The sequence below is a fragment of the Daphnia magna genome, linkage group LG1, assembly GCF_020631705.1.
Source record: "Daphnia magna isolate NIES linkage group LG1, ASM2063170v1.1, whole genome shotgun sequence".
In the NCBI taxonomy this organism is placed as follows: domain Eukaryota; kingdom Metazoa; phylum Arthropoda; class Branchiopoda; order Diplostraca; family Daphniidae; genus Daphnia; species Daphnia magna.
The window spans coordinates 15,086,908-15,113,789 of NC_059182.1; the positions used below are offsets into that span (position 1 = coordinate 15,086,908).

At 39.1% G+C, this 26,882-nt stretch overlaps 4 protein-coding genes and 1 long non-coding RNA gene across 19 annotated transcripts in view; 4 read left to right on the top strand and 1 right to left on the bottom strand.

The window, feature by feature from the left end:
* The window catches only part of LOC116929374, a 60,018-nt gene extending 44,395 nt beyond the window's left edge, over nt 1–15,623 (top strand). For 5 of the 12 annotated variants that reach the window (XM_045168102.1, XM_045168114.1, XM_045168127.1 and 2 more), the window contains exons 3-9: nt 9,401–9,558; nt 10,672–10,900; nt 11,018–11,449; nt 11,524–11,617; nt 12,153–12,359; nt 12,848–12,958; nt 14,470–15,623. In XM_045168102.1, the coding sequence (XP_045024037.1) occupies nt 9,401–9,558; nt 10,672–10,900; nt 11,018–11,449; nt 11,524–11,617; nt 12,153–12,359; nt 12,848–12,958; nt 14,470–14,585 (1,347 nt within the window). In that variant the 3' untranslated portion in view covers nt 14,586–15,623. Of the gene's footprint in view, nt 1–9,400; nt 9,559–10,671; nt 10,901–11,017; nt 11,450–11,523; nt 11,618–12,152; nt 12,360–12,847; nt 12,959–13,334; nt 13,587–13,902; nt 13,988–14,469 lie in introns of those variants that run through there. The other 7 variants (XR_006642502.1, XR_006642506.1, XM_045168105.1 and 4 more) reach the window with 7 other exon arrangements.
* Nucleotides 15,624–16,649: 1,026 nt separating this feature from the next.
* LOC116933158 (KICSTOR subunit 2) lies at nt 16,650–18,828 on the top strand. Of its 2 annotated transcripts, none has more exons than XM_045168909.1 (6): nt 16,650–17,045; nt 17,114–17,434; nt 17,503–17,961; nt 18,026–18,188; nt 18,248–18,355; nt 18,430–18,828. In XM_045168909.1, exons 2-6 carry the CDS (start codon nt 17,136–17,138, stop codon nt 18,601–18,603), a joined length of 1,203 nt encoding a protein of 400 aa, XP_045024844.1. In that variant the 5' UTR covers nt 16,650–17,045; nt 17,114–17,135; the 3' UTR covers nt 18,604–18,828. The 2 variants fall into 2 exon arrangements, with proteins under 2 accessions (XP_045024844.1, XP_032796902.1); XM_032941011.2 differs by having other exon boundaries at nt 16,651–17,045; nt 17,148–17,434.
* On the top strand, nt 18,726–19,727 carry LOC116933186 (protein Mpv17). Its single transcript, XM_032941031.2, has 5 exons — nt 18,726–18,859; nt 18,921–19,036; nt 19,097–19,318; nt 19,387–19,485; nt 19,551–19,727. The coding sequence occupies exons 1-5, from the start codon at nt 18,787–18,789 to the stop codon at nt 19,572–19,574; spliced, it is 534 nt and encodes a 177-aa protein (XP_032796922.2). The 5' UTR covers nt 18,726–18,786; the 3' UTR covers nt 19,575–19,727.
* A 434-nt stretch (nt 19,728–20,161) lies between these two features.
* Nucleotides 20,162–23,638, top strand: LOC116933168 (surfeit locus protein 6 homolog). Of its 3 annotated transcripts, XM_045169010.1 has the most exons (6): nt 20,162–20,687; nt 20,747–21,207; nt 21,277–21,920; nt 21,983–22,172; nt 23,219–23,369; nt 23,480–23,638. In XM_045169010.1, the coding sequence occupies exons 1-3, from the start codon at nt 20,267–20,269 to the stop codon at nt 21,490–21,492; spliced, it is 1,098 nt and encodes a 365-aa protein (XP_045024945.1). In that variant the 5' UTR covers nt 20,162–20,266; the 3' UTR covers nt 21,493–21,920; nt 21,983–22,172; nt 23,219–23,369; nt 23,480–23,638. The 3 variants fall into 3 exon arrangements, with proteins under 3 accessions (XP_045024945.1, XP_045024919.1, XP_032796910.1); XM_045168984.1 differs by having other exon boundaries at nt 23,219–23,638; XM_032941019.2 differs by lacking the exons at nt 23,219–23,369; nt 23,480–23,638 and adding an exon at nt 22,254–22,700.
* On the bottom strand, nt 22,231–23,925 carry LOC116933196. The gene is made up of 2 exons (XR_006643146.1): nt 23,621–23,925; nt 22,231–23,553 (listed from the first exon to the last, which is right to left on the bottom strand). It is a non-coding gene; the product is annotated as an uncharacterized LOC116933196 (long non-coding RNA).
* Between the last annotated feature and the right edge of the window lie 2,957 nt (nt 23,926–26,882).

Consider the following 26,882-nt stretch of genomic DNA (forward strand, 5'->3'; position numbering starts at 1 on the left):
AGCTATGGCACCTCCGTGACCCTACACTCACGCAGACGTTGCTGCGTACCCGGCCAAGCTCCCCCCCCCTCTAAAAATTAAAACACACAAACAAACTTCATCTTTCAAAAAGTCGTGATGGAAAGTAAGAGAAACACAACGGAAAGTGCAAGCGCTATCTCATTTACGCTGCCCGTGTTCTTTCTCTTGTTGCCTCTTTATTCTTGCGCTCCAAAGTCGGGTGTCCAGTGTACATCGTTTGGACGCTTGTTACCGTTGTCGTGTTTCAAATGTTTCGATGTTATCAACTTGGTAGTGGCTCGTTTTCTTTTCAACCTAAAGAAAAAAACAAACAAGAAAAAGAAATGCATATCAAGTAGTTATCGGATTGTGCGGGCTCATCCTGCCGGCAAGGTTAGCTTTTAGCAGATGCACACGCTATCCGATTGCATACCGGTGTTGGGGATGCCGAAAAAAAAAGGGAAGGTTGTCGTTTAAAGTATGGCGGCAAAAAAAAAATTTGCCAAGAGTAAAAGATACTTTGTTGGACTATAACGCGCATTCATTTCCGTCATTTTTCGAATGACAAACGGTCTGTATACGTAAATTCTATAAATAAGTACCCACATCTTATCTCTTGTCGCTGATGGTAACTCCCCTCGCTTATCGAAAAGCTTGTAGTTTACAACAGTGCGAATGGTCGAGTGTTTATCACCTGAAGGGAACGAGTTCTAAGAAGACGCGAATATTTTTTTTTTTTTCGCGCACGACCTCGACTCAACCGAAAGAAAATGGCTCTTTAAAAAAAATGATTTGCAGTGGGTTATTTTTCCAAAAATAAAAAATAATCTTTGCCTATTTCGTACGAGTATACCTAAAACATTTTTTTTTTCACCATTAGCCTTGGCCATTTACTTTCCTCTTCTTTCTTTTTTTTGCCGCTCTTACCCAAAAAAAAAAAAAATTTGAAACGCGAACCGAACGATAGCGAAAAAGAAACAAAATAACTCATTTGCCGTTGCTGTTATGGTGTTGCCGTTGTTGTCGGTAGTGTTTTACGATTTTCGCCTAAATGGTAATTGGGGTGTGCGCAGCATGTTTCCGCATATTCATGTGTACTACAGCCGAATAGAGACAGGTATCAGCTTCATATCCAAGGTAAAAAAAGAAATATGAAAAGGGCAGAGAATGGGCGGAACGCGTGGGGTCTTCGTTTTACCTCTCTCTTTGCCTCAATCATCAGCCAGCAGCTCCAGAAATGATGGAGCAAACATTCACTCAAGTTGAATCCGACAACCGTCATCGTCGTCACTCGGTCGCCAGGGTTACCACGACTCTCCTGTTTTTGTTGTTTTTCTAGAAACAAAAAACAAATCTGCTGGTGCGGCGAACAGAAAGAGAGAGGGTTCCCTGACCAGTTTACCTTGACAATCCAACTTGCTGTATTAGAATAGAGAAAGGTAGCCGATCTCTCTCTCTTTTTCTTGCCAACCATCCGCTGCGTTATATAGTTAAGTCAAACTTGGATAGCGAAAAAAAACAAAACACTAACGAGTTACCATTTTCTCTTTCCTTCTGCTATTTTATTTCGACTCGTGTGTGTTTGGGTCCGTGGGTCTGTCTCTCGGCTATACATTCACTTTGACCAAAGGGGATTTTGGCGTTGTTATTTTGATTTTTTTTTTTTTCCCTTTCTTTACAAGGTCTCTCGGTATTCAGGTATCTATGTGCTGCATGTGGCAACCATATGCAAATTTTGTCCGTGATTATCTGAGCCCAATATAGCGACTGATCTGTCAAAAGATTTGGCATTTGTTTCCATTCTCCGATCTTTTTTCTTTGAGGCAAAACAACACATTTCACTGATGATGAACCTACACCGACATGTGTGGCTTATCTCCAAAAACCTTGTAGCTTCTCCGTTTTCTTCGTGTGTTTTGTTTTGTTTTCCTTGAACTAATTGACACACGTTGTAACAGTTTTTTGCTCGTTGAATTGTTTCGTCTCCCACTTCGAGCGGTTCTTTTTCTTTTCCCTTTCACCGTTATAGCATCAGGTGACGTTGATGCACGGGAAGAAGAAAGGGGCCCAGCAAGGTTTTGCAAACTCTTCTATCATATAAGAAATGGCATTATAATTCCCTTTTATTTTCCTTTTGGAGGCCGAAGAAGATCAGAGATAAGCGTGTTGACACAGAATTGCCAAACGAGACGGTTCACAGGATGCTGTCTCCATAAAAATGACCTCCACAGTTTACTGTATATATACGTAAGAGAGACTGGATGGTGAATCGAATTGCGTTAAGCTCTTGGCAACAGCCAAGACAATAACAAAACACCAAAAAAAAAGATGTCATAAATTTTAATGTTGTAAATGCGGCAAAGACACACACTAGCCAGACAAAAATCGTTGTCAGGATTTCCTAGCTCTGAGCCTATCCTTGGTTCTCTTCTTTCTTCTTTCTATTTTCTATTTTATTTTGAATTTATTATTTCACCTCTTGTCTTTTGTAACTGTTGTTCTCTCGGATGGTATTTACTGCATGCTGACTCACTTCAACGCAGGCGTTTCAAAATATCTCAGCGGAACTTTATCCCTTTTAAAGAAGAATCCAAAAACTTCCACGGGAGAACAAAAGAAAAAAACCAAACAAACTGTTTAATTCATTCAAATCTTGGTTTCGTCTTGGAAATTATTGCCCTTTCTTTCCCTCTATCCACCCGTTGCTTCACCTGCGTGAGTGTGTGAGCTCGGCCCGTTGGCGTGAAGCTAGAAGGGAAGAAACCCCGCATCCTGTGCATTATAGGCCCATTTTTGGTGGCCCTCGAGTGAAAGGGCCACCACACCAACGATTACGCAAGACAAAAGAGATTTATCTTGTCTCTCATTCTTCTGCGGGGGCGACTCGCTTTTGAAGTAATGTTTGAATTTTAGGTTTCGAAATTTTCGTTCGTGTTTCGTTTGGATTTCTATTAAAAGAAAAGGGTCTTTTTCTTCTCCCCTCGAAACCGACCAAGGGCGTTGATCTATGCAATGATTCATTCTTTTTACACGATGAACAACCAGGATCTGTTTAAAGTTCAAGGCTTATTGACACAAAGGCTCGTGTGTTTGGTTGTATGATGTTCGCCGAATAAAGGGAAATACGGTGATCTCGACGCTACCCGCCAACCTGACGGAGGTGTTCGTCGAGTTTGAACACCTTTTTTATTTCTTGTGTTATCATTTATTCCTTTGTAACGTAGTCCACCTCACCTTGACTGGCGACTGTAAATTATCACACCTCTTTCCCGGCTGTCGCCTTGTTCCTACCCCTTTTTTTCTTTCTTTACATATTACTCGCCTGTCTCCATTTTCTTTCTTTGGCTGCCTTAAGTTCATTCTCTCACGTAATATTATTTTGAACCTCACCTTTATGTCATTGTTTGGCGGGTCGCCTTCAAATGTAGCAGCTGGCTATGATTGCTATGACTGCCGTAACTTGCAAGACCTACACGAAAAGAAAAAAAAAAACTTTAAAGCTAAAGTTGAAAATGGGTTCTTTTTTTTTCTTTCAGTTACTACGACCCTCTATAATAATTCGTTCCGTTTTATTTTCCACCCCGTCCACAGCTCAGCGGGCGTCACGAATGTCGGAATGCTCCCCATTAACACGGTCTCTGTTGGGGCTGTTATTTTTCCCCCCTCTCATTTCTTTTTAATGTTTCATTTCTTTCACTTTCCGTGTCGTGTTTCTCGCTAGAGAGAAAACACGGACATTTCCAAATGGTGTGTGTCATTTGCAACGACCGTACAGCCGTCTCATTGTTGTTGCATTTAAGATCTATTTGGTGTGCCTAATCATTGTGAATGTGAGTGTGCTATCTATCCCACCTTTCTCTCGCTGACGAACCCGTCTTTTGTCTGCCTTCAGAGGGGAGCCGAATAGATTTAACGTGAAGGGAGGGCAACACACGAAGAAGAAGAAGAAACAAAAAAAAGGGGGAAACAGTCGAAGAAGTTGAATCGCCTTGAAAATGACCAGTTTTCATCAGAAGACAAAATCCTTTCACTCTCTTTTGTCGATGCGAAAAACATGATACGACCTTTCAAGGTGGTGTTTTAGCACGTTTTGCGCCCCCTTTTTTTTGCCATTTTCGCGTACTTTTTTTTTCTTCTTTCTATTCGTCATTAACTGGTGGGGCGCAGCGATTGTTATCACTTTTTCTTTTCTCAATTGTCGGAACTGTTGATGTGAACGCCCACGTAAAGACATTCACCATCCTCCCTTCTTTCTTTTCGTCTATTCCTCGTCATCTTCGACCATCAGCGTTCGATCACGATCCATATAGATCGGCGTTTTGATTCACGAAAAACGGTGATGTCAGATGGAATCAGGCAGAAGGCAAAGGCGAATCTTGAGGCCATCGATTTCCTTGGCAACTTGTGTGTGTGTTTTTGTTTGTTTTAGTTATCATTATTATTGCTGCATGCCAATAAGAGAAATCTGGCAAACGAAGCGTGTGTTCGCCCTGAGAGCGATTGAGTTGATGAACGATGAACTTGGCTCGCCGAAACAAGTGAAAGTTTTTCCCTTCAATTTTCTTATCTGTTTTTTTTTCCATGAAACTGCAGGCCATTTGAAAAGCCAGTTCCACCTTTTTTTTTTAACATGTCGGCCATTATAAAACTGGCTCTCCATTTTAAGCACACTATATTCACACATCATCCAGTCCTACCTTTATTGGATGTGTTTTCTCTTTTATTTGTGTGTGGATGCTATCGCTGTTGTCGCTACCTATTAAACAGCCGCATTTTCGTTGGATTATTTCTTCGAATTTTCCTTGTCTTTCTCCTTTTCTTTTTTTAGTTCTTATTGTTGGGCTTGTCACATCCTGGCTGGCCGCGCACAATGACGGTTTCATATGACTTGCTATATTGATTTTTTGCTTCCAATTGAGAGCGATTGGAACTCTCTCGCAGGTTTTGTCTGTCAGTTTGCATTTTTGTTAGTCATTTTTTGTTTCCCCTTTATTTGCTCCACTCAATTTTAGATGAATGTAGAAAGTGCCGCGTGTGCACTGCAACGCATCTCGCCTTCTCCTTAGGGAAAGAAAGAATTTTCATAATAATAAAACAAAAACAAAAAATTAACAGATAACCCGCACCTCCGTACAAACGGACGGTATAACGGTCGTGGTGCACGGTTAAATTTCTGGCCCTGTTCTTGTTTTTATTGTGTTTCGTCATCGTTTGTTTTTTTGTTTTTTTCCCTCTGTTCATTGTTCACGCCGATTCAAGAGATAGTAAGGGTAGTGGATAGGCATCTGATCGATTTCTCTCTCATCTCTCAACCATTTGTGTTTTGTTTCATCTGTTTTTTTGGGGGGGTGTTCGCGTGTCTGTCGGAGCCCATGTCTGACGGAGCACGCGCGTCCGTGTGTGTTTTAAACGACGATGATAGAGGCATTTTTGTTCTTGTTTATCTTCCTTTTTTTTTTTTTTTTCTTATTCTTCCCACACACCGAAAGGAAAACAAACAAAACAACAAAACCTGGAAAAGAAAATTGTTTTCGTTTTTCCTTATTTTTAATGTTGTCTACGAAATGTTAAGTTTGTTTGTCCAGCAGAAAGAGAGGAGAAAGATGGGGGCGTTGTAGAAGAGAGAGAAATAGGAAAGGAGGATGCAATATAAGATTTCGAAGAGAGAAATTGGGAGGTGGAGGAGGCAGCTACAAAAGTCAGTCGAAGATTGAGACTCTCAATTCCGAATGGATTTCGGCCGCTACACAATGTGGGAAAATACAAACTATCGGCCACAAAAAAAAGAAAAAGAAAAATCATTCCCAGGAAAATATTTTCTTGAAATTGAGGAAAGAAAAAACCAAACATTTTCTCTTTGATTTTCCAAACGAAAAAAAAAGGCATTTGTGTACCATTTCACATGTCCACCGCACAGGTGACGTCACGCACGTTAAACAGACCTTTCTCCTCAGTCGGATAAAGATCCGAATGGAATAGCCGATCAATTCACGCTGATATTATTGCGAGCTGAGAGTGATGGGACCGAAAGGAATAGACGAAAAACACGGAACGAGGGGACCACTGTCTCGTCGTCACAGAAGAGCACTCGTTTTGTCTCAAATATCCCCCCGTTTATTCCTACACTGCTTATTGTGTCTGTCTACTTATTCACATCTCCCAGAGAAAGCTCGTAAACTTTTATGACTTACGAGTTGGAAAAGGAAAAAGAGGTTTATTAGTTTTTGGGGACGGACACATAGGAACTCCTCTGCTCACAACGGGGGTGAATACGTCTATGCAACACACGAGAAAAGAAAGAAAAATAACGTAAATAATCGCTCAACTCCATCTGATATATACGGGGCCCCTTGGCATCTATTTGTCTGACTTTGAGAGGACGGCATAACACACGCAGACACAACAAGAGGACCAGAAAAAAAAAAAGCAGTCAAAAAGAGAGATGATGGTATACCATATAGTGGTCCTTGTTGTGTTTTGTGTGCTGGTCGACGTAACAATCGACATTTTTGTGTTCCCCCCCACCCCGTGCGTGACCTTTTTTTTATTTTTTCTTCTCCCCCGTCCTGTGTGCAACTCAGAAGAGAAAAGAGGAGAAATCTGGCCATATAGTATATTGTAGTTATTATATACCTACCGTGAAGGACCCCCCTCCACTTGGCAAGTCAAGATCCGCCATCGGTTGGACACCCCCCCTCCTAAGCTGTGTGTGCGCAATATAGTACGCGTTCACTAAATAAAATTTGGAGGTAGAAAAAAAAACACGAGATTCTACATATGTTAGATGTACAACTTGTCCCTATAGTGAATCGACTTCACTTAAGGAAACGATCTGTGTAGGTGGCTGAGAGATGCAGATGGAGATAAAAGATGAAGGGAGGATTTTTTTTTTTTTTTTTTTGGGGGTCCCGTCTCCGGGATTTTAATGCACGTATCTAAAGCTGATGGCGGGGGGGCTCCAAGACCCGCGTCGAGAACGTACAGTAACCCCGCAATTTGTTGTGTTTCTTCTTGTCGGTGATCTTTCTTCCGGCGAGGAGGTTAACACACATTCAAAAGAAAATATTGAAATCAACACAATAGACAGGAACATGGGAGTGGGAAGCAGAAGAACGTGGGTGGGTTATAATGCGTGTTTTGATTTGTTTTGAGGGAGAATTGTGTGTGTTTGGCATTTCGTGCTCAAAGTTCATAGAACCTACTAGAGCGTCTTGTGTAAACTTCTTGCAACAGTTGATGGATGCCAGTTGGTCAAGAGGAAATGTCGACGCATTTGTCAATATCAAGGTTATATGTATTTTCAAATCTTTTTAAAACTCTTTCGATGGGTAGACCGTAGAGCAGCCAACTCGACAACCCCCGAGGAAAGAACATTACTTTCAGTTACCGAAAATTGCCGAGGAACAAACTAAGAATTCTTTCATAAAACATGTCGAAAGTCAAGAGACACGATAATGATCTTATGGTGGGAACAAACGAGGAAGTCAACTTGGAAGGTTGAATGGTTTCGCTTTCGTGTCCAACGACAACGACGCACCCTTTCATAAAGCACCAGGAAATGGCGGAAAGTGAAAGGGTCTAAATGACGGAATTGGGTAGTTACAACTTCCATCCTCGTCCTCCGCCCGTATCCGTTGCCTATTCGTCATGCTTCGATGACACAAAATGACTACGTAGCTTATTATAATGTTAACTGCGCATTGCAGACCTCGTATGAGAGGCAAGACTCTAGAAGTGAACCGTAGATTTCGTTCGTGTTTGGTTTTGTTCCCTCAAAGAGGTTGTGACGTGTCTTATGTTTAAGCGGGTCAAGCGTCAGGTTCACGACTTCGCGGAAGAGAATGGAGATTGAAGAGCAAAGAAGCCGAATAGCTTTCCGAGCTCATCTAATTACACATTCTGTTCAGAGGAAGGAAGGGAGAAAACAACAAAATCCACACGAAAACGACGACGACAAAAAAAAAAAAGAGAGAAAGAGAGGCGTAGTAATAGTAGGGAAATGTCACGAAAAAAATTGTCAACTATCCAAGGACAGACGGGGCATCGCGTGGAAAGATAATCTTACATGTCTCTCGTTTAATTTCATTTTCTATTGTATTCCCTTTTTAAATGGATATTCCCTGCAGCCAAGCGATTTCGTCAGACGAGAAATATATATAAGAACATTACCGGCCCCAAATTGCGTCACATTTCTTGTTTCTTCATTGCGTAGCCTGTTAAAAAAAAGATGTGATGATGAACTATTATCCCTATCTATAGCTACGACCCACCTGAAAAGCTTCTGGCCCTTTTTTTCTTCTTTTTCAACTTGAAAAGAACATAAGAAACCATTAGAAGCAATCCGAAAAAAGGCAATTTCTTTTTTATTATATATTTTTTTTCTTCTTTCACATCTCGCGGTTCTGTCTGGCAATTGGCGCGCCATTCGAACGTGTCGGAACGAAACGAAAGTCATGTCCGCGTCTATTTTCTTTCCCAGCAGTCATGTTTTTTTTGCGTCTTGTTTTCCCCCATTTTTTTTTTCTAACACGACCCCCCGATATCGACTTTTATAGAAAGAGAAGATAGACACTTGCACTAGCTGTAGACGTTCTTTTTCCAACATCCTTTCACTTTTTCGTGTTTTCTTGAACGAGCGCTGACTGCTGAGTCAGGGACGCGCAGAGTCCGTGTGACTTTTTTTTGGGGCCACGTCGCGTGATTCCCTCTCTCCTCTCTTTTTTTATTGTACGTGCATACTCGTCTTTGCCTTATTTTCTATTCTTCTCTTGTCTTTTTTTTAAATTTTATTTCCCTTCAATTTTTACGCCTTTTTTTTTTTCTTTCCTCGATGTGTGTTTGTTTTGCTGGAACTTTTATTGTGTGGCTCGGGATCGTGTTGACTCCGGACGGCGGTCATGGCTCACGGATCGTCGATTCCGATCTCTTCTTTCTTATTTTTGAAGGATAAAAAGGACAGAAATATGTCTTCATGTTTCAACGCGTGCCTCAAACATTTCACTTTTGGGTGATGATGATGGCCATTCAAGAGCGTCGTGAAGATGGAAGCTGCGTTCCATTTTTTTTTTTGTTTCGTTTTCCTCCTCTTACAATGCACGGCCGATATCGATTTCTCGTTACACACACACACAAACACACAAAAAACGAAAAGAAGGGTGGCTTTGAGACTTTCAATATTGTGACCGTCACCGTCGCATCCGTTTACGACCCTTGTTTAAAATTCTTTTTCAAGACTTTCTAATTGACTAGAGCGTGACTTGATTCGATTCAGCGCGTCAGCGTTCTTTGTAAATTCATGGCTGGTGCTAATAGAATTATCTTGAAAATGGATGTTTTTATTTTGCTTGTGCCAAAATTCTTTATTTACGTTTCTGTTTATTTTTGTTTTTGATTGAATTAGGACCACATCCAAGAAGTTTTGGACAAATGGCATCAAATCGACGACGAGATCTGGGCCAAGCTCATCGTCATGGAACGCAATCGCCGCGTGGCCAAGGCGTATGCTCGGGCTATCCCAATTCAAATCAACGGAAGCGATGACGGTTTCGACGGATTCCGGTAACCATTTCACTTCATTTTCTCTTTCTTTTTTCTTTTCTTTTTCTTTTTGGCGTATTATTCCTGGCCAATCACCTCTCGTTACTCAGCCGTATCATTTTCCAACCGACCGAACTTGCAGTGCGTAAACGAGCCTTCAATCAACAAAAGTAGAGAGGGCCAACAAACTTTCGATTCAAAGAATTTCAAGCAAGAAAAAGTGGTTTCTATCTCTTCCGTTGCTCGTGCTGTTGCTGTGTCCATTTCGTGCTCCTTAGTTGCTAGCATGCACTATGAAGTTGGTCAGGGATGGCAGTCAGTCAGTCATCGAAGGAGCGGTCGAGCAGAAAGCGCAAGCGTGCACCGTGTGAAACGCGCTGTCGACTTTTTCTTTGCTGACGACGAGAGGGACGGCGGCGACTTGCGCAATGACGTGAAATAGGGAAGTCGACTTCTTCCGCGTAGCCTCAATCGTCCCGGGAGCACACGGTCGTTATCCGTCCCCTCATCGCTGAAGAATAAAGCTCGAGGGGGCGAAAGTTGATTCTCGACATTTCTCTCGTGTCTGCGTTTTTTTTTTTAATTTTTTTATTTCCATCGGATCGCGCTAAATGTACATACGATTGGGCATTCGCCACACTCGAGTGACAACTAGGCAATAGAGCCGGCTCTTTTCGCCAGCTTGTTCCGCTGCACGCACACTGCGCGTTGATCTATTTGTTGCGCGCTCACTTGGCCAAAGTGACCCATTTCCCCCCCGCTTTACACGGATTCGTGTACATGTAACCAAATGTGTCAAACGGGATCCTGCGCATAGAAGAAAAAAGAAAAGCGTGGCATCCAGCCAAAACTCGAGACAACATAAGGTAAAACGCGAGAAATATCTACCGGCTAAGCAGCAGATGCCTACGTGACGCACGCCAGGCGACGGCCTTATAAGGAAATAAAATGTTTCTTTCGAGCCCCCACGTTCCATTGACACACAAATCGGGATGCAGCCAAATGAAAAAATAAAATAAAATAAAAGTCAGAACTAGCAATTGGATTTGCAAAGTGATTAGATGTTCTCGTGGAATCGGGATGACTGTATTGATTTTAATTTGTCCTTTCGCTTTTTGCCCTTCATTCGTGTAGGATTGGATTGAATGGATTTGATAATCCGATGCGTGACAACCGGACCGAGGAAGCCAAACGTCAGATCGGCGAAGGAGCCAAGGTTCGCATGGACGAGAAAGGCAACATCCACATCAAGCGCGTTTCCAAGAGCAACATCTACATTAAGAATACGTCCGATGAAAATGGAATCGGCAATGATATCCTTAAGCTACCGCAAGGAGCCCTCGAATTCGGCAAAGGCTATCTGGTAAAAGAAACATTCAGAGCCATCTGTCATGTGCTGTGAAACTAATCTCCGTTTGTTTCTTCCGTTCTCTTTTCTTTATTTCTTTTCTATTCTCGTCGCCATTCAATCGTCACGCAGCTGTTTGACATGAAGAAATTCCAGCAGAATGTGTCCCGCGAGCTGAAACGCGCCTACCCGGATCGCCGCAAACTGGAGATGCAATGCATTACGGCCATTGCCTTCGCCAAGAACGATATGGAGCTGCTCAACTGTCCCTGCTGGGTCATGATTGTCAACATCGTGGCTATGGATATGCTCAAATCAAAGATGCCACCCGTCAGCAAGCGCTCAGATATTCGTAACCGTCCGCGCATCCCGATCCCTGATGAAGATCCTTACAGCGTGGCTGGCAGCGGATCTAGCGGCAGCTCGTCGCACAATGGCAACATCAACAATGGAAATGGCTCCGCTCCGGCCAATTCAAACGGCGTCGTTGGCACTAAACGTGGTGACAAACCACCAAAGCTGCCACCTCGCGATAATGGCATCTATGGCTCCAACATTCCAAAAGTGAGTCAGACTTGATTTAAAAAAAGGTTCAGTTTGTATGGACATATTTAACGAAAAATCCTTGATTTTTACAGCCTGATTATGATGAGATTGACGAGAATGGATACAAAGCGTTTGCTTCAACTCGTCCCAGCAAGGAGAAGCTGCTGTCGACCGACAAAAAATACGGTGAGAGTTTCTACAATTAAGTACAACCAATCATCAGTGTGTACCCTAGTATTAATGAACAAACGATCCAACAACCGTGTCGAGGTGTTGCGGCTCTGTTCCCTCAGCATTGGCGTGATTGGATACTCAGTGGCGGTAGCAATTTCGCGTGTGGCAACATGTTGTGTCGATGTCCAATCTGGACGGAGGCACTTTCACTGATGCATTTGTGTGTGTGTGTGTGTGTGTGTGTGTGTGTGTGTGTGACGAACGGATTGGTTTCGTAAAGGTACTCGCTACCGCGATAATGACGCAGAGCTGCTTTCCACTCGTTAATGATGACTTGGCAAGGACGGGACAGTGAACCTCTCTCTTTTCACCGTATCTTTTGTACTTTGTGAATCAATTGTGTATGGGTCGTTGCACTTTTTCTTTTTTTATTTATATATTTTAATTGATAGTTTGTTTTTTTCCCGTTCATGAAATCACGGTTTCATTATTCGTGTTTTTTTTCTTTTCTTTTTCCTTTTTTTGTTATTTTTTACCTATTGAACAGACGATCCTTACTATTGCGGTCTACGCGCCCGCGTCTCTAACTTTGTCAAGAATAAGAACACCAACGAGAAACCGGTCAAAGAGCTTGGAACTGAGATTAAAATGAAGATGACGCCACACGTAGGCACGTATCAAGCTGCCCTGTCTCACGGCCACCCCATGCAGAGTCATCAAATGTGGCATTCGCGAAGCTTCGACAGTGGAATGGGTAATTGGGTTTGACGTCTATTTTTTTTTTTCTATTGCACAAAACTGTTTATAAAACTAGCTGAACGTCCCCAACGCATCTTTTTATACCTGGGTGACACGTTTTATGGTCTTATGGTGTCGCACTGAATCACGACGTTTTTTATTTTTTATTTTTACATTCATTATTATATTCCCATTCAAAATCTAACGTGGAACGAACTTTCCCTTTCCTATGGTTGGCGTCCACCTATAGCCTCGCCATTTCCATCCGCACGGTTGCTATTTAAAAATCAAAGTAGACAAACGAAAAAGGGAGAAGGAATACAAAAAAAAAAATGCCAATTTTCAATAAAGGGAGTCTTGTGGAATAACAAAGAATACGAGAATGCTTCAAGAAAAATGGCGACCGTGAGAAAGGAAATCGTCAAAGCTCGAGACTTGGTTTCCCCTTTTTATTGATCTTATTTCCCTTGCTTTTTTCCCATTTTTCGTACGCGAAACGCACAGCCTCGCTGCCGAGCAGCGTCACACCCGATATTCAACGGTTATGGAAAGCTTATCCTTTCGAACGCAATCCTACGTCGTGGGTACCTTCCCATACCCATGGATACAGCCCAGGTGAGTCCTTTCCCGTTCCCATACCGTACCTTTGGATCTACCCCGAATAGAAAGTCTTTCAACTTTTGACTAGCCATTCATCTTTCTTCGTTTCTCTCTCTCTGTCTCTCTCTCTCTCTCTCTCTGTATTTGGCATTCATCTATCGACCTATAACTTCTTTTTATGGACTCTCAGTTCGGACGAAACTATAAAAGGGTCGCTGAGAATGACAAGCTGATACACCCGGTTCCGAACTGAAGTTTAGTTGTAGTTTCTAGTCTAGCTTGATCCTGTTCCAATGACTTTTTAGTATTCTATTTTTAATCGCAACCTGACACACAAAAAACGTGCAATCGGCCAACTTTGACATGTACTTCTTCTATATTACGCTGACAGACACGGCCACAACGATCAAGACGTACAAGAAAGCTGTGGCAAACATCCGCACCCTCAGCACGCCGTACAGCTAAAAATTCCATGTCACTGACGCCACCCTCCTCCTTTCCTTCTTTTTGCCCTCTTATTTTTCCCTTATTTTTTTTGTTTCATTCCATTCCTATTTGTTCCTTGTATTTCCTTACGTTCGCTACCTACATATCCAAATGACGACAACAGACGACCGCGACCGAGATGGCAACATTTCCAACGGTAGTACCCACATAATGATTTCACGTCATTCTGCATTCGGTTCTTTTTCGCTCATACGAAAATCAGTAACCGCTATGTTGTGACCATTATGGCTATTTTCCGTTACTTGTTGACTGCCGTTTAGACATGAAGACTTTTTTTTTTTTTTTCTTAAAAATTGAAAGAAAAAAAAGATGTACATATTTTCTTCCGCTCAGCTCCCAGCTGTGTTCTTCATGACGGCATCTTACAAAATGAAAACAAAACTGTTACCACGATTTTGTGAATCGATGGGTGATCAAATTCTTTCTCTTTTTTGTGTTTATTGTTCGACTAGACGCAGCAGAATGGGAGTGTTATTGGGATGCATGACCAGGTTGTTGGGCTACTTTCTCTCCGCTGTATTTCTTTGTTATTTGCTGGTAAGGCATTGAGACAAGTTGCTTTTCTATCCGTCCTTCTGTCTTTGTCTTGTATCTTTATTTATACGAGACTATGCAGCATTCTGTTTGTCATTTTTATTGGCAACGTATTTTTCTCTCCCTTCGATCGTACAATCTTGCAACCAGTGATATGAATAGTCTTCGTGTCAAACGGCAAAAATAACTGGCGGTTGCTGTTTTTATGGATGTGTAACTCACTAGTTGCTAAAGTAGCGATCTCTTTTTTTTTATGGCTACATTGAATAACATCCCGTAAAATATCCGATGGACAAGCCCTTTTTTTTTGTCTGACTGCAGCAAAGCTCCCCGAATGAAAACCTAAATAAACCAGGTTCGAGTTGCAAGGAAACGATAAACTGTAGACACAAGATAATGAACTTTATTTCCCGACAATATGCATTCAATTTTTTTTTTTAATCCTAAATCCTTTTTTTTTTTACTGTTTTTATTGTTGCTTTTAGAAACAGAGCTCACAGACTCGGCTTACTCCCGCATCTACGGCCGCTTGCCGATTCCGCGCAGCTATGTGCCCATTGCAGCGCCTTCGCGAGCATCGTACTACGGGGAGTGGAATTGATGTCAATCTGAGCGTCTTTGGTGATGGTGCCGTCATCTCCCTATCGCGTCTTTAAATAGTTGGAACGCATTAGGGATGTTGTCTGTGAATGTAAATGATACCGTTCTTTTCCCGTCAATTTGGCTATTACTTGGACATTCTTTTTTGTTTTTGTTTGTTTTCCTTGTTCTGCGCTCGTTTTTATTTTCTTTGCAAGTGGGCCGTGGTCTGTCTCTTTTTCTCTGCATTTCGTTCTTCAAATGTGTCTTTCTTAAAAAATGGTTCTTCCCAGTTTCACACAGTCTAGATTATTTTTGTAAGTATCGAAATACTAGAGAGAAAAGCACAGGTGGACAGTAACCATGTTGGGATGGGTCTCTACGCTGTTTTGCTTTTCCTTGTAGAAAGAATGTAAACCAAACTGCGTGTGCTAGGGAAGCTTTGTGTATGTATGTGTTTTTTTTTTTATTATTATTATTCGTGTGCGTGAACGTGTGCGTGTGAATTCGGATGGCGCCTGGTCGTTGGGTGACCCATTTAATAAAGAGACCATTGGACAATATGTCAAAAAGCTTTTGTAGCCGAACCAACCATAAGAGAATTTATTTAATTCTTCTTTCAGTAAAATAGAGATCAAACCCCTTTTTTTTCTTTTAATTCTTTCTTTTTATCTTTTTTCCACTCAAAACAAAAATTTGTGTATAAGCGTGTATTGCAAATTTTCTGGAGACAACTCTTTTTCATATCTCTGTAGAAAATGGCTTTTCTTTTGTTTTCGTTATTTGTCGAATAACGTTATAGAGAAGGGTTTTGTCTTTGATTTCTTTTGTTTTATTGTCAAATTTCTTTTTTTAGATGGCTGTTACAACATTCATGCAACCCGTCTCTGTTCTTTGTAATATTTTCTTTCCAATAGGGGCTGGGTTTTTCGATTTGGATGACATGAACTTGTTTTACGTTCATTGTTTCCGTTGTGTATTGTACATACTGAAAGAATTTTCCCCTTTGCTCTGGCCCTCTTTGCAATTAATAAATATACGGTTGACGGCTTTCACTTTATCAAGGTGTTTTCTGTTGCCTCAATGAACTATTAGTATATTGTATGGCAGCACAGAGCCGTATGCAGAAAAAGGTTGCTGTTCTTTTTGCTACCAAGAAAATAGCCACGACATGATGTTTATTAAAGTTTACGTATATGATTTATTTATACGGATGCGTAGTAAGGCACTGGATTCAACAAAAAAAGGCAATAAAGACACAACGATAGGCTACATAGGGTCTCAGGAATTACTTGCAAGCAATACATTCCCGGAAAACAAAGGCATTCATGCACAACCGCAAGATTCTTAGTTTTTGACTTATAGAAAAGGCATTTAGCGCAAGTTGAGTGATGATAAAACCATCTCATCTGCTGTTATATACTCCATCACCCCTCGTTCCATGTTTTTAGGGTGTTGGCGATGATCTAGCAAATGTTGCATAACCCCACAAATACTTTTCACCCATTAGAGTTGAAATAGAAGTTTACCAGCAAACAGTCTTGCATATATAGTCGCATATTAATATTGCATTTGAATATTTTACAAAAAGCGGCTTTCCGTCACCGTTTCGCCTGTTTTCCATGAACTGTTTTGCAACGATATTTTGCGATTTAGCACTTTTTTTGCCAAAAAGGCATAAAAAGCGTCTAAACCGCAGAACAAGAATTTGGACTCCACTTTGAGTTTCATGTTTTAGTCGAAAACATGTTTTACTGTTTTAGGCCCTCCCTAATATTTTGGCCATTATCTCAATCCATGGACTACTCTAACTAAAGGACGGGACTGTTCGACAATTCCTATGTCGACCATGCAAAATTTTTTTTCAATATTAGATTAACCATTAAAAAATATTTGTTGACTTATAAAATATCCCTATACTGATGATTAACCGTTAATGTAATATTTATATTTTTCTATCGGAAAAAGGAATAAAAGGCGGGCCGCCGATGCCATCTAGGAATTATTTCTTAACCCATTGCTTGTTTTGTTCCTACAATTTTGAGTTCAGTTGTCAACAGCTAGAACTTGCGATTTTTTGTTGATAGATGGCATCGGCGGCCCGCCCTCTTCACCCTCCTTCTACAATTAAAATCGGAATATCTTCTCAAGTTATACGTTTCATTAAGGAAAACTTGTCTAGTTATAATCGCCTTTTAAAGCTGTATTTAATCATGTATTTGTTTTTTTCATGAAAAAAGCCCACACGCCAAGCTTCAACACTGCGAAATAGGGAAAGAGTCCCGTCCTTTAGTTAGAGTAGTCCATGTCTCAATCACTCTTATCACTTATAAGGAACACTTACAAACAGTGAAAACTCCCATCAAGGAAATGGCCAGAGATGGCAGATCTTCTTGCAACAACAAACAGGGAAGAGAATTTCCTTCAAACCTACTTCAATGGCTTGGCTCAGTCTTCGTTTGATAAATGCAAAGATGCTGTAGTACGTATTTTATTTTTTTTACATTCCTTTTTCCTAGAAGATTACTATAAACATGTCTAATGTTAAAGATGCTACTCACACTACATTGAAATGTGTTTTCAGGATAGGGAACGTGACACAAATAAGAATCAAAATGGAATTTGGCCTTATCTCATGGGAACCCTATCTCAGCTTGCTACAACAGAAAAATCATACATGGCCCTTTTGTTTCTTGTTCCAAAATCGTTTCTACGAAAAGAAAACTCCCTGAAATCTGCGTATGATACTTTAAGAATGGAATGTAGACGGACAGAAGAGTTCTCAAAAGTTACACAACTAGATTTACTTGTGGTTCATCTACTTGGCCAACTTGCTCAATTTGCTTCTGCCAGACTAGAGCTAATGGAATTGTATATTTATTTTTTCCATAGCATAACAAGATACAATGTCATAAATCATAACCAAATTTCCTTTGTAGCTATGAAAAACTGTCTGCCTTTGGTACGTCAAAACAAAACAATCTGGAAGAACTTCTACCTCAAATTCATAAATTGAGTCAAACAAATGATGCAAAATTTCATCATCCATTAATGACACCACTAAAATCTTCATTTTCTCATGAATGTGAGATACTTGCACATTTGCTTGATGCCAATGCAGAGATGGCTTCATGGAATTATCTCCCAGCATTATTGAAAATCAACGAGACGCAAGCTAAATTAGATACCTGGGCAAAAGTTTTTCAACTGAAAGAGACAAGAAGACTAGGGCTTTTTAAAAACCCTACATCCCCTCAACTTTTCCAATGGCTAATGAAATTTAAGTGCTTGAGTGTTTCAAAATTCACCCTATACTTTTATGAAGTGCTTTCTAAATATTCAACACCTCAGGATTTAAAAGCCTTGTGTGCAAAGCAAAGCTTAGACTACGTAAATCTGTAATGCATTCATCCTTTTTTAGATAACTATCAAGCAAAATTATTTCCTACTTGTGGGCTCTAGGATCCAAGCCTTTCAGAGAAAAGCTGATGCTCGCGCAGTTTCTTTAATACTTGACGTGAATGGTCTTGATTCATTCCGAGGACCGGGCTATGTTCATCCCAGTAAACCTGTGGACACCCCTAAAGGACTAGATTCATACCCTTGTATCTTCACTTCTCCTGATGTACTGCTTTTTCAGCAAATTTATCAATAATGAACTTGTACATATTTTTGGTTTTGTAGAAATCTATTCGAGAAATTCCTTATTGGCCGAGTGTAATTATGCTTCTAGCGGATCGGATACAGGAATTATCTAATTATGAGAAGTTAGTTTACGTATTTGATCACAGGGTAACTCGTTCAAATATCTAATAGTAGTATGTGAGGTGTTCTAAATAAAATATCTATTGTGTGCGTCCTTTTAGGTGCAGCGGACTTATTTTCTTCAACGTGTTGAGCCGCGACTAACATTGGTATTGATATTTGAATCAAAACGGTTGGAGAAAGAGAGCTACATCATAAGCTTTATGAATGAAATAACCCAACAGCTGAGAGGAACTAGAATTTTTAATTGCTTAAAGGGTACTGGATCATCGTAGGTTGCTGAAAAACAAGAGCTCGAAAGATAATTTTGCTGAATGGCCGCGGGCCGAGGCCAATTCCGAAAAACTGTTCAAAATTGTGCGAATATTTCTCTGCCTTTTTTTGCGATATGGCAATCGTGCTAAGCACACGAAAACTTTCAGTGATTTGTATCTCCAGTGTTCTTATCCTAATCAATCATGTCAACTGTTTCAAGAATATATAACAAAATCCTCCACAAATATCCTTACGGGATTCAGGCTGTTCAAACAGGCATTTTCTTTTGTATCTAGAACTTTCCACAATTTATCCGCCTACTAACGTGTTTTTCTAGCAATTCTCATGGGAACGGGAGACTTCTTGTCTCAAGCATTCGTTGAAAAGAAAGATGCTAAGGAGTATAATTTCTTGAGAACAGTGAAATTTGCTGGATTTGGTTTTTTTGTTGCTGTTAGTATTAAAAATTAAGAGTTTTCTTTTAATTGTTTAGCAAAATTCTGAATCTTTCAGGGACCTGCTATTCGGGGGTGGTATAATATCTTAGATCATTACATCAAATCTACGAGTGCAAAGGGTGTGCTTCTCAAAGTTGCAGCTGATCAGTTGTTATTTGCTCCAACTTTTCTTGTAATTTTTCTAAGCACAATGGGAACCCTAAATGGGGAGAGTCCCCAAAACATAGCTGCCCGAGTAGAACAAGATCTTCCAGAAATTTTGGTCACCAATTGGAAGGTTTATTACAAAATATAATAAAATATGTTTTTAAAGTTTGGATTACAGTTTTCAACATTACTTTGTAGGTTTGGCCAATGGTACAGATGGTTAATTTCTATTTTGTACCTCTACAGCACAGGGTACTTGTTGCTCAATTTGTGGCAGTTTTTTGGAACACATATTTGGTAATCATAATGTTTTTATAGTGGATGGTAGTGATTAAAGAATTGAAGTCACTTTTTTTTTACAGGCCTTTGTTACCAATCGTAGCTAGACGATAATCTGAAGACGAAGCTTTCGTTTTCGTCAAAATTGAAGTATTTAGTATTTTAGTCTTCATAAGACTTGTGTTTTCAACAACCTCTCAAACGAGGTAACTTTTTTGGTTTGGCGTATTTTTACAAGAAATAAAAGAATTCTACACAAATGATGGGTATCGGAGTGCTTATTCTTGTTTTCAAGTGAAGTATTGCCGGGTTTAATAGGTGTTCCTTATTGCTTACGAAGTAAGCATCCGAGTGTTCTATAGCACGTACTTTAATACGTCGCTGATCAATTTTAAGCAGAATGCTCGTTGTGTGGAAAGGGTGATATTACGCATCGCGTTTTAGATGGCCGTTCCCTTTTTTGAAGAAAGGTAAAAAACCATGTTAGTATTTGTGTAATCAACAACTGTAATCGTCCACAAGCAATGAATAGATTGCTGATTTGCATCGAAATGCTAATTCCCGGAACCATTGGAAAAACTTTGGAAAAACAGCCGCATGGGCCAAACGAGTTTCAATTTCCGCTCGCACTTAGCGGAATTTTGTTAAAATTCTTCTAGTCCTGATTTTGGTTTCCATTATGCTCACTAGGTGCTTTGTTTGAAGTGTAGGCAAGATGGCGATTACCAGTACAAAAACGTGTCTACACTAGCAGTTGTGAAGGAAACGTTTTGTTAACTTCAAATAATAATAGTTTTTAATGAGTAAATCTGTCGCAAGTGGAAAACTAGATAATAGGAACTCTTCTTCAAAAAAGAACTCTTCCGGTCCAGTGATGGCTCCGGCAGTTTTGGTAAATGGTAAAACGGAAAACAAGAACTTGAAAGTGTCGTCTAAACAAAATATGAAGAAAATGGACCCAAAAAATCAAGATTCTGATGAAAAGAGAGGGCCCATTGACCTCGTCGCTCTTAAAAAGCAACTCTCTTCTGAAGACCTTTTCATTTCTAGCCTATTGACCAATATTCCAACTCAGGGTGTTTCTACAGTTCAAGATCTCGATAGTAACAAGGTTGGTGTTGACAACAATAGTTCTACACAAAAAATTGACGCCGGGAATCGTGCTTCCAATCCTGAAGAACTGAAAGAACGTCTAGCAGCTAAGCTCTCACAATTCACAGGTATGTGTTAACCCTTTAAATTTATGGAAGGCCAGCCAGCTTATGCTATCTAATTGCAGGGAAAAAGCTGGATTTGTCTGATAAGAAAATGAAAACCAAACTTAAACGGAAGTTAGATAAATTGGAGAAGAAGAAACTAAAAAGAAAAAATAACAAGATGAGGTCCAAAATTGCTAAACTTGCACAAGCCACCAAGGCAGCATCTGTTTCATCAACCTCTGCACTTACAGAGTCTGTCAAAACAGAAATTCCTGAGCCAACAGTAACAAGTAGACCGCCAAAGCCAATTTTCAACAGTGAAGGCCGCATGGTTTTCAGCAAATTTGATTTTGGCGAGCTGTCTACCCCCTCACCTATTCTGAAAAAGACAACTTTAGATCCAAAAGCAGCAATGATTAAAATAAAAAAAGTCAAAGAAAAAGTGAAATTCTTGGAAGCCAAAGGTGAAGTTGAGAAGGCAAGAAGCATTGAAGAGAAACAGGCATGGGAAGGTGCTCTGCAAAGAGCTGAAGGTGTTAAGGTAAACTTTCAAATTGACAAACAACTTTTGTAGATCTTCATAAATTTTCACCTTTCTGTATTGCAATAGGTAAAAGACAATGTGGAATTGCTTGCTAAATCAATTAAGAAGCGGGATAAAATCAAATCACAAAGTAAAAAGAAGTGGGCTGAACGCATCGAAGCACAGGAAAAGAGAAAGGACGACCAACAGAAAAAGAGAAAAGCCAACATCAAGAAAAAGAAAACTGAAAAGAAAGAACATAAACTGAATAAACTAGCGAAAAAAGGCAAATTTATCGTATGAATGACCGATACGGATTCATGGATGAGCTGACTCGTGTTCTATCATGTGCAAGCCGTGTCGTGATAGTTTTGTATAAAAATACACTGGCATGCCTTCCATGATCGTGGAAAATTTGAAGAAAAAAAAATCTTGGATTCATTTGAAATAGTTTTATGACTTCATTAATCACCAAATCACATAAGAATAGGTCCGTTTCTGGTGGAAAATCATAAAAATTTGATTTGTATTTATTAGTACCCTAGCGTTGTTAACAAGTGCACGGCTTCCTTAATTTTAATGTGGTATGTGACGTGTGATTTGGTAACCATTAGCTCCTTGGAAATGTGCCTAAGGGGAAAACAGGTCACGAAGGACGTCAAAAATAATTTACAAATGCAGGAGAAATGTGATTACTTGCCAGAGATGAAGGTGATCCTCTCGGAGTAAAGGTGAGGTTATTAGTTCCTCTTTAACAAAAGCCATGACTTAACTATTGAAGTTTTATCTATAGATGTTCCTACACAAATTGTACATTCCAGTTTTGCTTGAACTATTTATCGCTTTGGTGAAAAGTGCTCCAAGCCTACATAACAGTCAACAGTCACCGCCTGGCATAGTTATAGCAGTAGCAAACAATGATCTCGTTAGCAACGACATTTCCAATAGTTCCAATACATCCCAGCATTGGTTAAATCCACCACGTGAGTTTTAATCCTTTTTTAAATTTCTTTCCAACAAACCCGATTTGTATTGAATTTCTATTTTTACAAATGGTGTATTAGATGTTTTGTCAGACCTTACACTTCACAAAGCGAAACAAGAGTTTGACACTTCGTCGTTTTCAGTGAAAACTCAGACTCCCATGCGATCGATGAAGGCAAACCTTTTAAACGTTTCAAAGACAAACAAGTCAACAGCGTTCAATTTTACTTCTGCCGTTTCGCGTTCTTTCAGTGATCACCGCAACTTGTTGATTGGTTTTATGTCTAGAATCTTCGAAGCCTCTTTTGCAAACACTACAATCCAAAATACGCCCATAATACCTTCTCCTGATGTCTCTTTTTCTCCATCAGACCATAATCACAATCGTAATCATCGCTTCTCTATCATTTCGTCTTTATACCATTTTTCTTCGCCTTCTCGTCGCACATTCTTGGCATTACGCCGATTTTTCAGCAACCTGTGAAAGAATGTGATTATGTAAAATTTGAATGAAACTGCTGAATTTATTTCCCTTGTTTATTTCTTTTCTTCTTTTATACATTGCTTCTCAATATGTAGAAAAGAACTTTTGCCTTATTAAAACCCTTACCTATGTAATAAACATAGGGAAGAAAATGTCAAAAAAGCCTTCAGCAATTTGTTAAACAATGGTAAATGCAATTAGTTCCAGTTTAGGTCTTGAACAAATAAGTTTGGTGACATACTTCAAGCTATGATTGGTACTTACTCGCAGACTTAGAAAAAGCCTTCAGTGTTTTCTAATTGTAGTTAGCAACAGGGATGTTGATCCAAGGCATCTAAAATTGTGGCAAAAACTGAAAATTTCAAAACTTAAACTTAAATGACAAAGCTTGAAAGTCAATGACAACATATATACCAAACCAGCTAGTATAAGCAACTATCAGCTGCAAGTTTCAGAAATATCAACATTTGTATACTGTAGTATAATGATATCTTGGGATCACCCTTAGGCTTGTCAGCAATTCGAAAATTCAACATTAAATGCAAAATATCATTTTCTTAGGTGGATAATTAATTCATGGTCACGACTATTGCCAAGTGGACGGGACTATTGCCTATTCTCAAGTTTAGCTCTAGTGTCACGAAGTGCTATTCTTCCGTGGATACCAGGTGGCAATGGTGTGGTGATTGAGCTGAACCAGGAAATTTGAAAGGTAAAATCGCTGGTTTAACGAGAAAACCAATCACTTACTTAAGGTAAAATATATTTCACCCCGGCAGCCGAGGGGTGCTAACGTCAAAATTGTCTATTTTCCCCCGGCAGCCAGGTGGCCCTGTGGTAGAGTTACTATTTGTGATTTGCCCTGCTATATTGAAAGTGATGACATCTGCTTCAGACTAAGAGGGAAAAAACACAATAATAAAGATATCTTATATTCCTCTTCTATGCAGTGTAGAAATACACCTTGGTTTGTCCGAGATGGAACTAAATGTAGTTTTTCTTTGACTCCACTTCTGCCAACGTCAATCAAGAAGGTAAGACCACTTGTATCGTATCCAGCACACCTAGTCCGAAGAGAAGGATTTACAGTTTCGTGTGATTGTATCTATTTAGCTACGATCCTAGATTTACCTAGGCAACCTTTAAGCTCCGTGGGATTACACCATGTCCCTGTCAGCCGATGGACAATAGACAATTTTGACTTTAGCACCCCCGGCAGCCGGGGGGAAATAGGTGTGACCTAATCTTAATCACCGTTCAATTTAGATTACTCCGTGTCATTTTTGGCCAAATTTCAAATTTTGCTTTAAATACATGATTTCGATTCAGAATTGAATGAAAATCACGGAAATCTAGTTTATTTTTCAATTGGCATTATAGTTTTTTCTTAAAACGTTAAAAACCATAAATTAAGTTGGTGCGCTAGCAGCACTGTTTTCGTTAATTTAAAAAACGGCTGGTCAAACGAGAAAACCAATGACACAATCGAAATCAGCGTTCAATTTCGATTATGCCGTGTGATTTTTGTGGAATTTCAAGAGATGTCGTTTTTTGCCGATTTTGACAAAAGTGGGAAGGCTATACCCTTCCCACTTTTTCATTTTTGGCACCAAATTTCAAATTTTGCTTTAAATACATGATTTCGATTCAGAATTGAATGAAAATCACGGAAATCTAGTTTATTTTTCAATTGGCATTATAGTTTTTTCTTAAAACGTTAAAAACCATAAATTAAGTTGGTGCGCTTATCAGTTAATAGTTTTAAGTTAGGCTGGAATTTAAAAACCGATAAATTAAACGAGAAAACCAATGACACAATCGAAATCAGCGTTCAATTTCGATTATGCCGTGTGATTTTTGTGGAATTTCAAGAGATGTCGTTTTTTGCCGATTTTGACAAAAGTGGGAAGGCTTATACCCTTCCCACTTTTTCAATTTAACCCAAACAAATTTTGCTTTTTTAAATACATGATTTCGATTCAGAATTGAATGAAAATCACGGAAATCTAGTTTATTTTTCAATTGGCATTATAGTTTTTTCTTAAAACGTTAAAAACCATAAATTAAGTTGGTGCGCTAGCTAGGTTATTTTAAAAAAATTAAAAAAAAAAAAAAAAAAAAAAACCAATGACACAATCGAAATCAGCGTTCAATTTCGATTATGCCGTGTGATTTTTGTGGAATTTCAAGAGATGTCGTTTTTTGCCGATTTTGACAAAATTGGAAAGGTTATACCCCTTCCCTTTTTTTTTTTTTAAAAAAATTTAAATTTTTTTTAAATACATGATTTCGATTCAGAATTGAATGAAAATCACGGAAATCTAGTTTATTTTTCAATTGGCATTATAGTTTTTTCTTAAAACGTTAAAAACCATAAATTAAGTTGGTGCGCTAGCACTTTTTGTTAATTTAAAAAACGGCTGGTTAAACGAGAAAACCAATGACACAATCGAAATCAGCGTTCAATTTCGATTATGCCGTGTGATTTTTGTGGAATTTCAAGAGATGTCGTTTTTTGCCGATTTTGACAAAAGTGGGAAGGCTATACCCTTCCCACTTTTTCATTTTTGGCCAAATTTCAAATTTTGCTTTAAATACATGATTTCGATTCAGAATTGAATGAAAATCACGGAAATCTAGTTTATTTTTCAATTGGCATTATAGTTTTTTCTTAAAACGTTAAAAACCATAAATTAAGTTGGTGCGCTAGCAGCATTGTTTTCGTTAATTTAAAAGAAACGGCTGGTTAAACGAGAAAACCAATGACACAATCGAAATCAGCGTTCAATTTCGATTATGCCGTGTGATTTTTGTGGAATTTCAAGAGATGTCGTTTTTTGCCGATTTTGACAAAAGTGGGAAGGCTATACCCTTCCCACTTTTTCATTTTTGGCCAAATTTCAAATTTTGCTTTAAATACATGATTTCGATTCAGAATTGAATGAAAATCACGGAAATCTAGTTTATTTTTCAATTGGCATTATAGTTTTTTCTTAAAACGTTAAAAACCATAAATTAAGTTGGTGCGCTCAGCACTGTTTTCGTTAATTTAAAAACGGCTGGTTAAACGAGAAAACCAATGACACAATCGAAATCAGCGTTCAATTTCGATTATGCCGTGTGATTTTGTGGAATTTCAAGAGATGTCGTTTTTTGCCGATTTTGACAAAAGTGGGAAGGCTATACCCTTCCCACTTTTTCATTTTTGGCCAAATTTCAAATTTTGCTTTAAATACATGATTTCGATTCAGAATTGAATGAAAATCACGGAAATCTAGTTTATTTTTCAATTGGCATTATAGTTTTTTCTTAAAACGTTAAAAACCATAAATTAAGTTGGTGCGCTAGCATTTTTCGTTAATTTAAAAAACGGCTGGTCAAACGAGAAAACCAATGACACAATCGAAATCAGCGTTCAATTTCGATTATGCCGTGTGATTTTTGTGGAATTTCAAGAGATGTCGTTTTTTGCCGATTTTGACAAAAGTGGGAAGGCTATACCCCTTCCCACTTTTTCATTTTTGGGCCAAATTTCAAATTTTGCTTTAAATACATGATTTCGATTCAGAATTGAATGAAAATCACGGAAATCTAGTTTATTTTTCAATTGGCATTATAGTTTTTTCTTAAAACGTTAAAAACCATAAATTAAGTTGGTGCGCTAGCAGCATTTTTATCAGTTAATTTAAAAAACGGCTGGTTAAACGAGAAAACCAATGACACAATCGAAATCAGCGTTCAATTTCGATTATGCCGTGTGATTTTTGTGGAATTTCAAGAGATGTCGTTTTTTGCCGATTTTGACAAAAGTGGGAAGGCTATACCCTTCCCACTTTTTCATTTTTGGCCAAATTTCAAATTTTGGCTTTAAATACATGATTTCGATTCAGAATTGAATGAAAATCACGGAAATCTAGTTTATTTTTCAATTGGCATTATAGTTTTTTCTTAAAACGTTAAAAACCATAAATTAAGTTGGTGCGCTACTTGTTTTCAGTTAATTTAAAAAACGGCTGGTTAAACGAGAAAACCAATGACACAATCGAAATCAGCGTTCAATTTCGATTATGCCGTGTGATTTTTGTGGAATTTCAAGAGATGTCGTTTTTTGCCGATTTTGACAAAAGTGGGAAGGCTATACCCTTCCCTTTCACTTTTTGTAACCAAATTTCAAATTTTGCTTTAAATACATGATTTCGATTCAGAATTGAATGAAAATCACGGA

Bases quoted from the DNA above. Each gene is read 5' to 3' on its own strand.
- LOC116933168 (XM_045168984.1), top strand. From the start codon at position 20,267: ATGAGTAAATCTGTCGCAAGTGGAAAACTAGATAATAGGAACTCTTCT. The intron at 20,688-20,746 runs GTATGTGTTAAC...ATCTAATTGCAG, and splicing joins TAAGCTCTCACAATTCACAG to GGAAAAAGCTGGATTTGTCT. The intron at 21,208-21,276 runs GTAAACTTTCAA...GTATTGCAATAG, and splicing joins AAAGAGCTGAAGGTGTTAAG to GTAAAAGACAATGTGGAATT.
- LOC116933186 (XM_032941031.2), top strand. From the start codon at position 18,787: ATGTCAACTGTTTCAAGAATATATAACAAAATCCTCCACAAATATCCT. The intron at 19,319-19,386 runs GTTTATTACAAA...ATTACTTTGTAG, and splicing joins TTTTGGTCACCAATTGGAAG to GTTTGGCCAATGGTACAGAT. The intron at 19,486-19,550 runs GTAATCATAATG...TTTTTTTTACAG, and splicing joins TTTTTTGGAACACATATTTG to GCCTTTGTTACCAATCGTAG.
- LOC116933158 (XM_032941011.2), top strand. From the start codon at position 16,944: ATGGCAGATCTTCTTGCAACAACAAACAGGGAAGAGAATTTCCTTCAA. The intron at 17,046-17,147 runs GTACGTATTTTA...ATGTGTTTTCAG, and splicing joins ATAAATGCAAAGATGCTGTA to GATAGGGAACGTGACACAAA. The intron at 18,356-18,429 runs GTAACTCGTTCA...GCGTCCTTTTAG, and splicing joins TTTACGTATTTGATCACAGG to GTGCAGCGGACTTATTTTCT.